This window comes from Octodon degus, unplaced genomic scaffold (assembly GCF_000260255.1).
Source record: "Octodon degus isolate 3935 unplaced genomic scaffold, OctDeg1.0 scaffold00137, whole genome shotgun sequence".
Classification (NCBI taxonomy): Eukaryota; Metazoa; Chordata; class Mammalia; order Rodentia; family Octodontidae; genus Octodon; species Octodon degus.
In genome coordinates, this window is record NW_004524713.1 from 668,272 (window position 1) to 679,808 (window position 11,537).

At 47.4% G+C, this 11,537-nt stretch overlaps 1 protein-coding gene across 4 annotated transcripts in view; it reads right to left on the minus strand.

The window, feature by feature from the left end:
• Astn2 (astrotactin 2) overlaps positions 1–11,537 on the minus strand; it is a 1,030,147-nt gene that overhangs the window by 477,243 nt on the left and 541,367 nt on the right. For all 4 annotated transcript variants that reach the window (XM_023701575.1, XM_012516970.2, XM_023701577.1 and 1 more), the window contains one exon: positions 929–1,079. In XM_023701575.1, coding sequence (XP_023557343.1) covers positions 929–1,079 — 151 coding nt within the window. The remainder of the gene's footprint in view (positions 1–928; positions 1,080–11,537) is intronic.

Genomic DNA, 11,537 nt, shown 5'->3' on the forward strand with positions numbered 1-11,537 from the left:
ACTCAATATAGACAAACTGTTCTTTAAAAAAAAAAACCACATAGCCGTGAATCCCCCTCGATGCGCCACCCCCTTGTTTCAAGTGCACATATCGCACTGTCCCTGCCACTTCCTGAAGCAGTTCTGGAGATCCTCTTTTGTGTCAGTAGGAGGTGTCCTCACAGCCCAGTGAGGCAGCTACTAGTGCTGCACAAGTGCAAGGCCGCTATTCTGAGCATTCTTATGTGTCCTCGTCCACCTTGTTTACTGGATCTGGCACCATGAGACCTCTGGTTCTTCCCCAAAGTTAAAATGAGCATGAAGGTCAACAGTTTGAATTGATTCAGAGCATTGAGGCAGCCAGGACAGCCAGCAAACTAAAGCCACTCATGAAGTAGGACTTCCAGAACAGCTTCAGGCGGTGTTTGTATGTTCAAAGCAAGGGGCGGATCTTGAGGTAATGTTTCTTTTACTGTGACAAGTTTTAAAAGTTTAAATATTCACTGTGTATTTTGACCATACCTCATGGACACATCTTTTGAAGCCATTTCCAGTATCCAGTTCTTCAAGAAGTGTATTCCAAACTGAAGGTCTCAGCGGACCCCCTCTCTTCTGCACCGCATCAAAGCATCTGTGCTTTGCATCTCTTTGACCCCCACTGGATTCACAGAGATAAGGCAAGCTCTATTGTACCCCAAAAGGCGCTGTAAGCTTCCAGAAGCCCGGGCCTCTCAAGGACCTATTGTACTGTAGGCACTTAAGTGATAAAAGCTCATCTTCTCCCAACAGCTCCCAGAGGGAGGTCTAATGTTGCCATTTCACAGGTGAAGTGGTGGAAGCCAAAGGCTGCAGTGGCAGAAGCGTCACATAGTACAGTGTGCCTCAGCCTGCCGCGCCTTGCAAGGGAGAGGCCAAAGCAAGTGGCCTTGGTGTCGAGGTGGACACTCACCACACATCCGGAGGAGTCCACTTGGCGGTCAGACACACACTTGAAGTTGCGAGTGCAGCCCCCGTTGTTCCGAGAGCAGTCACGAACCGGCCCAAAGGAGGACAGCAGGTCGTTGATGGTTTCAAAGTATGTGGACAGCATTGCTTCTTCCCTTAGAGAGAAAGGGGATGATTAAATCCCAGAAACATCTGCACCACCGGATTAAAAAAATTAATGTGAATTGATTCATTGTATTTGAAATCCTCCTTCATTTTTTATTTTATGCATCACTAGAAAACCAACATAAGGAAATACATAAGGAAAAAACTCAGTAGGTATGTCATCCTGCAGCATGGTGCTTAAATCCTGTTGTAAAGAGAAAGGACTTAGAGCTCTTTGTCCTTCAATTCAGTAATCCCCATAATTTTGGAGGGTAGGCATGAGGTTTCCATCTTGCCAGCAGGTAACTGTGGCTTAAGGAGGTGAGGTGTCTTGTTGAGTGCCACCTGCCTTGTCATGTGACAGAAGGGAAGTTTGAACCAAGTTCTGAGTCCAAAGAAAAAGCCATTCTACTATCCAGCTTTGACATTGATTGTACCCATTTTTAAAAGCTCGAGAGCTCTAGAACTGGGTGCAGCCTTACTAGTCCTGCTTCCTTATTTCAACCTACTGTTCAATTTACATAACTGGAGCTAAGAAAGGTTGCCAGACTCACCCCAAATCCCACAGTCTATGAACAGCAAAGCCAAGACACAGATGCAGACACAGGAGTATGCCCTTAGGATCAGGGAAGATTGTTTCTCAGAAGATTATGGGTAAATCACACCACCAAGGTGGTTAGTGACAGCTGTTAGGAAGGCCACAGGGTTTCAACGAAGCATACGATTATTCCTAAATGAAATTCTTAAAATGTGAGAGTGGACTAGATACTAAAATCCACAGATCTGCCAAAATTCTGTAAGAATTCTGTATGATGGATACTGTAACCCAAAGGATAAAGGTGAAAGTCTGTTATGCTTCTTATGCTTTTCTTATTCTTCTTATGCTTCTTTCTGGGGAAAGGGCCCCAAAATTGGGGTTTCCTGCAGTGGACAGAAGATGCTTGTATATGCACAGGTAGCAGGAGAAGATGAGAAACATCACCAATAATGTCGCTGGGTTGCTCTTTTATATTTTTTCCCCACTTGGGCTTGTCTTATCACTCCAGCTTTCCCCTAACTCATTTCCTGCCTCCAATCTTACCTCATTCTTCTCCATTTTTCATAATGACTACCAGTGAGTCTCTTAAGTTCCAGATCTAAGGAGATACTCCTGCAATGAACAGCTTTTCAGTGCTTACAGAAGGGCCTAGATTAGTTTTCTTGTCCCTTAATGCTCCTCTAATCAGGCTCCTGGCTACTCACCCTGTTCTCACACTCTCTACGCAGTAGTCACATTGCCTTTTTCCATTCCCTGAACACAGATTATTAGGTCTAGTGCCATGAAACAGTCTCCGAAATGCACCTGTGATAGGAGGTTGGTGGAAGAGCCATTTGGGGAGCTGTATCTGTGCAAAGTGACCTTGGATGGTTTAGAAAAGACCTGAAAGTGGATCTGAAGCCTTGGCTGGTCCTGTGGCTCCCTCTGGAGCTGGGATGATGCTGTACAGATGCTTCAAGTTAAGCTAAGGGGTTGGAGCCTTGCATGCCCACAGGAACCCGCCATTGCTGAACACTGCCGTCTATCAGCAGGAGCCGTGGTGAGGCAGTGCTGTGTGGCAGAAGGCCACATCCGAGGGGAAGCAAAGCTGTGGACTATCAGTCTGTGGCTTGGGGATGGTGGGTGCGAAGCGGGTCTGTGGGTCAGCATGTACAGCTTGAACGTTCACTATCCAACACGCTTGGGATCAGAAGAATTTCTGGCAATGCTCTGAAAGTTGGAATACTTGTGTAGACCTCACCTCTTGAGCATCTTCAATCCAAAATCTAAAATGTAAAGTGCTACAAAAATCTGAAGCTTTTTAAGTACCATCCCACAAACTACACCTTCAGCTCACTAAATCTTTTATCATGTTCTTCCTTTGGTCTGGGGTGCTCATCTCTGAATTCGCTTCCTGATGAAACACTAGTTACCTCTGAAAGACATTCGTGTTCTTCCATATATTGTACATGGATGTTGGGTGTCTACTGCGCACAAGCAGGGTCCTATGTAGGTGGAAAACAGCAGTGCTGGTGGCCAGATCTGACCTCCACAGGGCTGCCTGGCATATGCTTTGGGAAGATCTCTCTACTTCCCCTCACTGAGATTAATTTCCCTCCTTTTGAGCACATTTTGAAAATCTATGATCTTATTGATCTTAAGTACTAGGCCCACAGTCTCCCAGCAAGGCTGTAAGTGTTCCCAGGGAAGGGCTCAAGGCTTGCTCATCCCTCTGGCTCCCAGCACAGGGTGTAGAAGAACACATCCTTGTGAGATATTTTCAAATGCATCAGAGAAAATAAGCAGACACAGATGCAGTTCTCAGGAACTAATCCTTTCACCAAGAGCCTGCCCCAGCAGCACGCTCCCCGCTGCAGCCATTCCCAGTTCCCATCCCAAATCCTTCATAAGTGCTGTTAGATAGAGACAAAGGAGAATTGCAAAGAGGGCTGCCAGATTCTCCATCACTTAATAACTTCGTGGAGAGCGAGGTGACACGAGGTGACAGGTGTATGAGGAGAGAGAATTAACTGCTCCTGAAATGAAGCTCTGAGGAGACACGTTGCTTTTGAATCATGGCAAAAGAGTTGAGGATCCTGGGAAGACATTAAGGCTATTAAAATATTAACACCCTTACAGAGATAAGAAATGGAACTTGAGGAGGTGAGACAGGGGGAGAGACAATCATAGAGTGAGAGGGCAAGAAAAGAGAAGATACATGGAAACATTGCTAGGAAGAAAGAAGAGAAGCAGGCAGAAATGTGCAGAAGTATCAGAAGAGGAATGAGGGGGGTAAATAAGCCAACAGACTGGCTGGTAGGTCAGCAGGAAGAGTGGCAGAGGCAGCCAGAGTGGCATTTTATAGGCTCCATAAAGGAGAGGGTTATCGAGGAAGAAGTATGTGAAAGAGGAGACAAAATGCACCAGAATACGAAAGAGAAGTAGAGAGGAGGTCATAGGACGAGGAAGCCTCCAGGTACACAGAAGAGTGTATGTGTGACGTAAAGAAGAAAGAAAGATAAGAGTGGGCAGCAGAAGGGATTCAGAGGCGGAAGGCAGCAGAGGAGAATGAAGAGAACGACACCAGGTGGAGAAGAACTCAGACGGAGAGCAGGCAGAGATGGAGAGCAACGGGGAAGAGAAAAAGAAGCCAAAACAAAAAATTGCAAATAAGGAAACACTTCATCTTTAAAAATAAAAATTTCAGTTCTATGTTGGGGGCACTACATAAAACACAAAGACTTAACCTAAGGGCTGTTAGGAGGCTAGGATAATCCACTGGGTCCAGTTAGTGAAGAGTCTAAGTACCCACAGACAGTGAGTAACATTTTACTAATGTGGGGACTCATTCCACCCTTTCAGCCCCAGTCCAGGGTTTGTGGTCGCTGGATCCTAGAGGTACCCTGATGGTAGGGGCTGGCAGTAGGTGTCAGGGGAGCAGGATGCAGGTACCATTGGGATGGACTGGATACAGGGGTGTAGGAGCCCTGGGTGGGAGTCAGAGGCCTTGTCATGTGTCTCTGTCTCTGTGTCACCTTCATCTTATCCTTTATGATTTCCTGAGCACCTACTATGTGCCAAGCTCTTTTTTTTGGTTAATGCCTTTGATTTTCCTAAGAGCACTATGAGCTTCAGTGTTTTCTTCTTGTTGGACAGCCTGGGGCTGGCAGGTCTCAGTGGAGGTGGACTCGCAGATCTGCTTGACTTCAGCTCTATGCTTTTCCACGTGGTGGTTAAAATAACAACCATTCTGTGCCCTGGGCAGGACAGAGCTGTCCTTATGGGAAATCCAGTCCAAATCAGCATGGCTAGTTTCTGTCTGCTTTAGGGCAGGATGAATGGAAATGACTGAGACTTCTTTATGTAACCTTCAGTCTCTGAACCCTGGCTTGTGTTTTGGGGTCCAAAACAGCTATAGGCAATGTTGCAATGAGAGGGGAAACATGGTGTGTTCATTTCCTAGAGCTGCTATCCTAAGTACCACCCAGTGACTGACTTGACACAGCAGAAATCCCGCCAGTTCTTGAGGCAAGCTGCTGTCTAGAAGCTGGTGGAACCTCGGTTCTGCGGTGGGCCCCGGGAGATGCCTTCCTCGGCTCTTCAGAGCTTCTGAGGGCTCTTGCTAACATTTGGCTCCCCTTCCTTTCATGGCGTGTATTTTGAGAACACCAGTGTCTGCCTTTGATGTCACAAAGCCTTCTTTTCTAAGTACACCTTCACGTCCTCCCCATTTTTTAGAAAAGAACACCACTGCTGTAATGGGAGAGCCTTGGGATGGGCCCAAAATTCAAATGGAAACGTAGTCACCAACGTAACAGTAACACCAGGGAGACCAGTTGGGGGAAGATCAAGTCAGGAGCAGGCACACCTCGCAAGTGGGAGTGGTGCTCCTCTAAAAGGGCTCACCAGACAATGAGCCTGATGGCTTCATGACCACGAACTCCCCAGAGAGGAAAGAGATACATTTCTACTCTTCATACAATTTTCACTCCATAGCTCTCTTATAGTGGCAACAAAGGAGCCACGCCAACCTTCCTTGGAGGTAAGGCCGGAGCAAGCTGAGGTCAGCGTGGGAGTTGGGATTCAAAACCAGGGATCTCTCACTCCAAAAGCCACCTGCATTGCTTCTGACCCTCATCTGGAAATAATGTCTGTCTTGCCCCAACTCTATAGATATAAGGGATATGACAGCATAATATGCAGCCATGTGTTTTCCAAACCTTAAAGCCCAATGTAAATTCAGTCAGCATGCATTCATCTGGTAAATAATTGAGCGTTTACTACAAGCCAGGAACGGAGGTGATTGTCCTGGCTTGTCTTTGCATCCAATTTCCTGAATCTAAGTCCAGATATTACCTAAAATGATTCTAAGTAGTTCTCTGGCTCTCGGGTTCTTTTCTTTTTCCTTCCTTCCTTCCTTCCTTCCTCCCTCCCTTCCCTTCCCTTCCCTTCCCTTCCCTTCCTTCCTTTCTGACAATACTGAGTTCAAACTGGAGGTACCCAGACCCCACAGAGCTGGGCACAGCAGCCGCCTTCTCATTACCAGCCTGGCCACGCGCACATGTGTCACGGGTTTCATTTGACCCAGGCAGCCTGAGTGCTGTGCAGGGTGAGCATTAGGCAGGCAGCCTGGGATGGAGGCTGACAGGGCCCACAGTTAATAAACACCAGGCCAGGTCTGTGTCACTCCCAGAGAGGTGTGAATGGAGACTCAGAGCAGAGACAGTGACAAGCCCCCCACAGATACATGCTATAATCACTCGCTGGGAACTGTCAGCAACTTTGTTTCCTGAGCTCTAGGGGAAGCGAGAAGGGAACCACAGCCTTAATAGGAGCCAGGTTCTCCCCTTGCCCGGCTGTCTTAGGGTCTAATGAGGCTTCCAGCACCCAACTGCTAGAGGCACCACGGGTGATAACAGATAAAGGGCAGGTGCTGTCTGGAGTCGGACAACCGTGCAGCACAGTCCCAGCTTCTCTCACGGAGACTGCAGGCAAGTCCCTTAACTTCTGAGCTTCCACTTTCACATCTGAGAAATGTAGATGTTAAAATCTAGCTATCAAAGTTAACATGAGGAATAATTTATGTATGTTAAATGCCTCGCACTCAGGACGTGTTAGCAACTAGTAATAAGTAGCTCTGTCTGTCCCTCAGAGTTGCAAGAAGCCTGCCTGGAGAACATGAGGAGCTCCACACAGGAGAAGGAAAAGCAGGCCCTGTGCACTGCGTTTACTTATCTACCATGTTTCAGCGAAGTGTAGTCGTTCTGGGCCCTGAGCTGCTTCCAGGGAGATGCAGGACTGTGTACATTAGAGCACCCACTGAGGACGCAGGTGGAATTCAGCCAGCAGTGTCAGTGACTGCTTCACGAACATCAGTTAATAAAAGGCTTCCAGGGGAGAGGCAGGGTGGGTTGGCGCGGGACCCATCCCCACGGTCAAGCGACTCTGCACTGGGAAAGCCGGATCCCGTTCCTGCTCTGGGGCTGGCCACCTCCTGTGGTGGCTCTGCAAGAAGTCCCCCTTCTAGGGGAGAAACACACAATGGCGATGATGACAATTACAAGGGCTGACACGTACTGGGAATATGTAGGAACTTAGACTGTATGGATTGTTTAATTCTTCCCCTTCCCGTGTGGGAATGTGCTATTATCCACACTATTATTATTATTTTTTTAAAGATACAAGTTCTCACATACAGAATGTGGCACTTACAGAGGGGAGGGTACTGGCAGTGAGCCCTAGTGTGACAGGGGAGCTGCCCCTGGGAGCGTCTAACTCCAGTCTCTTCGATGTCCTGCCTTTCCCCTTAAGATCGCTTCCCACCCAGAGAGTCCGGGACAGGCAGTGCAGCTGACACTTCATATTCTGCTTCCTGTCGCAATTATGGTTTGCACTAATTTAGGTAGAGAATATGGATTACTGCGCAGAGTGGTCTCATAGCTTCCTGTGAGTGTTTTGGGTCTTTAAGTAGCTTGTAGCTTCCTGCATGCTGAGAGCCCTCCTCAACTACCTCCTCCAGCACTCTGGGCATGCTGCAGCTGTTCAGCAAACAAAGGCAGGGCTGGAAGAAGAGCAGGAGGGATGGATAAGGCCTATCAGCTGTGCAGTGCTGGGAACAAAGAGAATTCTGATGTCCATTGCTTATCTTGGAAACAAAGAGAATAATATTCAACATGCAGGGGTGTGGGTCAAGATTTAATAAGGGAAGAGATGAAAAACTCCTCATTGCCACCAAGTTGGACTAGGACCCTTCAGAAAGGGCAAACATGCTTTGGAAATGTATTTGTTCATTTCACAAATATTTATCCAGGCTAGTGGTAGTGGCGCCTGCCTCTAAGCCCTGCACCTAGATGCCGAGGCAGGAAGATCGCTCTGAGTTTGAGGCCAGCCTGGGCTACAGAGTTCAAGGCCAGCCTCAACTGCATAGTGAAATGCTGTCTCAAAAAGACAATAAATGAGTAAATAAACAAATAGCCCCTAACAGATATTTGTCCAGTATTCATCATGTGGGCTCAAAGTTCTTCTAGGTCTTGCAGTTAGTTAGTGGAAGCAGCACTCAGCATGCACTCTTAGCAGTATGTGTGTCTCCAGCTAAGCCCATGCCTATCTATGTCTACGGGACAGCTATATCCGTCTGTGAGCAGCTCTATCTATGTCTGCGGCTCTATCTATATCTAAGTCTATAATTACAAACTGCGGTAGATGCTCTAAAATACCGAGAGCACCAGCATATGGCACAGGAACCAATCTAATCCAGGGAACTGGGGATTGTGGGGACAGATTTCCCTGGAGAGTGTTGGGCCTTCCCTGAGCCAACCCGGGCTGTGGCCTGCCAGGGTTTGGCCATACCACAGCCTTCTCAGGAGGGTGGGGTGACTTTTTTGCCCCTTCCCTCCACAGGAACCCCAGATCCCAGTTGATCTCCAAGGCCATTATTTGTCCTCTCTGTACTTGTTCTGACTGCTGGGTAACAGGAATTCTCCTCCTCATCCAACCTCCCTCCTACTCCTTGCAAGTCCTATCATTATTTTTTAAAAGAAAGAGAAAAAAAGGTTCAATGACAAATGCTGAGGCTTGAGGATTATTTATTCATGAAATATCCACACGCAGTCATGGATGGCTCCCTATGGGTTCTCATCGCGGTGGGAAACTCATTAAGATGGGCGCTATACATGGAGCTCCCTCCTCCAGCCACAAGTGTGCTGCTGCACAGGGCCCTGGGAGACCGGTGGGCTGGGGCAGCCTAGGGGATGCTGCGAGGAAGAGCCCCTCCCAGGGACCTGTTCTCCAGTGAGGAGAGCGTTAGCCAGGAGGCTCAGGAACAGTTCCGCTTCCTCCTGCTGTGTGTCCTTAGGTGACCACTGTTCCCTCTGGGCCTGAGTTCCCACATTGCTACAACCATAGGGTGATCTCTAAGGAAGATGACCTTGACCTTTGATTTCTAATAACATTATGAGGCTTCCTACGAAGGTGATAGTTGCTAGCAATTATCAATTTCAAAGATAAGGTAGAAATAGAAGACTGGAGAGTGAGAAGACATTCTTATTTCACACTAGTGGGGCTTAAGGGACGTGCAGTCAGTAAGGAAATCAGAAATAAACACAAGCGAGTTACTATGAAGACGCCTGAAGCTCACATCCAAGCCCTGACTTTAGTTATTATATCAGAGACCTTTGAGGACTCGTGCAATCTCTGCAAGCCTCAGTTTCTTCAAACATCAGTCACAGATACCAGCACTGGAGGATGAGGAGGGGATAATAAGAGCTCCAGGAAGGCAGGAGCTGCGTCAGGCCTCCTGCAGCCAGCGGCTGAAACAATGCCTGACGTACCTGCCAGATTAAAAAAATATATATATATTTATTTGGGGGTGGGGTCTCACTATGCAGCTCAGACTTGTAGTGATCCCCCTGTCTCAGCTTCCCCAGCCCTGAGATTACACGTGTGTACCACCATGCCTGGTGTTCCAGGGTGCCGCAGCATGCAGTACCAGGGATCCAACCCACGTCCTTGCACTTCCCAGGCAGGCACTTAGACCTCTGAGCTATCTCCACAGCCAGCCAGATTTTTATTAAATGGATGAATGAGTGAGTGAATGAATGAATGAATGAATACATGAAACCTTTTGTAAGCACTGAACCAAAAAAAAAAAAAAAAAAAAAAAAGACAAATATACTCTAGCACTGTTGCAGTGGTTGCTATTGACAAGAGCAGGATCTTTTTCAGTCGTGGAGAGTCTTCCTCTTGGAAACAGGTGTTCTTACACAGGAGCCCAGGAGCCCTTTGTCAGCATGGGGATGGCTGAGACCCATTTTTTAAAATCCCGCATTTGAGTGCATAAAATGAAATGCAAAAGCTTAACAAAAGAAACCATTTATCACAATCCTTTTTTTAAAAAGGCACTTGTAATACCATAATACAAATATAATTCTTTATTGGCACATTGAATGAAAAGATCTAGTAGCAGATGTAATAATAACCATAAATTCAAAGTAGCGATGAGCATAAACTATATTTTAAGACATCTGGAACAAAAATATGATATCAAGCCATATGTAATTTCTATTGGTGACAAAGTCATGGGTAATGTTTACATATCTGTATTTGTTTGACTGTGCTTGTAAGGGAAAGAGATTCTAAATTTCAATAAGAAGCTAAGGAACATGAAGATGTATTCTTTTCTCGTACAACTTCACGGCCCACCCACCTGGACCCCAGGAAGTGCTCCCGTCTAGACCAGCCCTGTGCTGGGAAAGGATCTCCACTGAACACGTGCCGCCGGGTGAATGTAATCAGAAGCTTGGGTCCAGATAGGAAGAGACAGGAAATTAAACCTCAGTTATGATCACACGAATATCATTGCATCCTGGAGGGACACATGTGGGGTCAGGAAAGGAAAATAGAATTTAGCTTCAGGAGAAAACTGAAATCTTGGGGGTTTGTCCTTGCACAAATGACCTCCCCTCTCTGGCCTTCAATTTCCTCATCTGCAAACAGTCACTGCTGCATGTCCTCCATGGGAAGCTGAGAACCTGCATGAAAGAAAGAAACACACCTATGCAAGTATGCAAACACTAGGTAGCCCTCTCTATCTCCTCCACTTCCTGGGGCAAGAGAAGGTTGTTTCAGTGACCCACCCTCTGAGCTGCTGAGCTCAAAGGGTGGGGATGCATTGTATAATTTCTCAAGCACCCAGTGAGCACCAGGACCCTAGAGGCTCAGGACTTCAGCTCTCAGCAAGTGCGGAGACAGGCAGACAGCAGTAAAGACTGAGAGCAAGCAGCCAAGATGTCATTCACAGATGCATAAAGACAGGTCAGAAGCTGTACAGGAGGAAGCAGTGCCTTCTCCCTGGTGGGGCTGGGGAAGGCTTCCTGAGTTCTGAAGGAAGATGAAGACAAAGATAAAGAAGGCCAAGAAAGGGAGGTGAAGGGAGGAAAGATGGGCTTGCAGCACAGCACTAGTAAGGCCCTGAATGAGGAGCAGTGGAACGAAGGGGAGAGATGCAGAAAAAGGCAGTGAGGCTGCTGTGAAGGCATGGGGTGGGCACCCAGCTCCGCTGCACATGACCTTCTCTAAGTTAGTCTACAAGGCAGAACTCATCACCCCACTTTACAGGTGTGAAGTCTTAGGCTCAGAGGGATGCATTCTTCACAGGCCTATAGCTTTCTGAGGAGAACCTAGCAGAAGGATTGCAATGCTCCAGGCAGGTGCATGATGCATGCTCCTCAGACCCAGGGCCTGGGAGATCTCCAAGGAGGTCTCCTGGAGGTGAGGTCTCCTGGCCACAACTTGGTGGGGTGACAGTATTCTGACCCTATCAGGCTCTGAATGTCAACATGCTCCTTTCCAGAATGCCTCTTATACAAGGTTGCGCTCTCTCAACTTTGAAACTAAGATGACTCAGGATCCAAAAGCTTGATGACTGGGCCATACCACCAAGGAAGGCACCAGG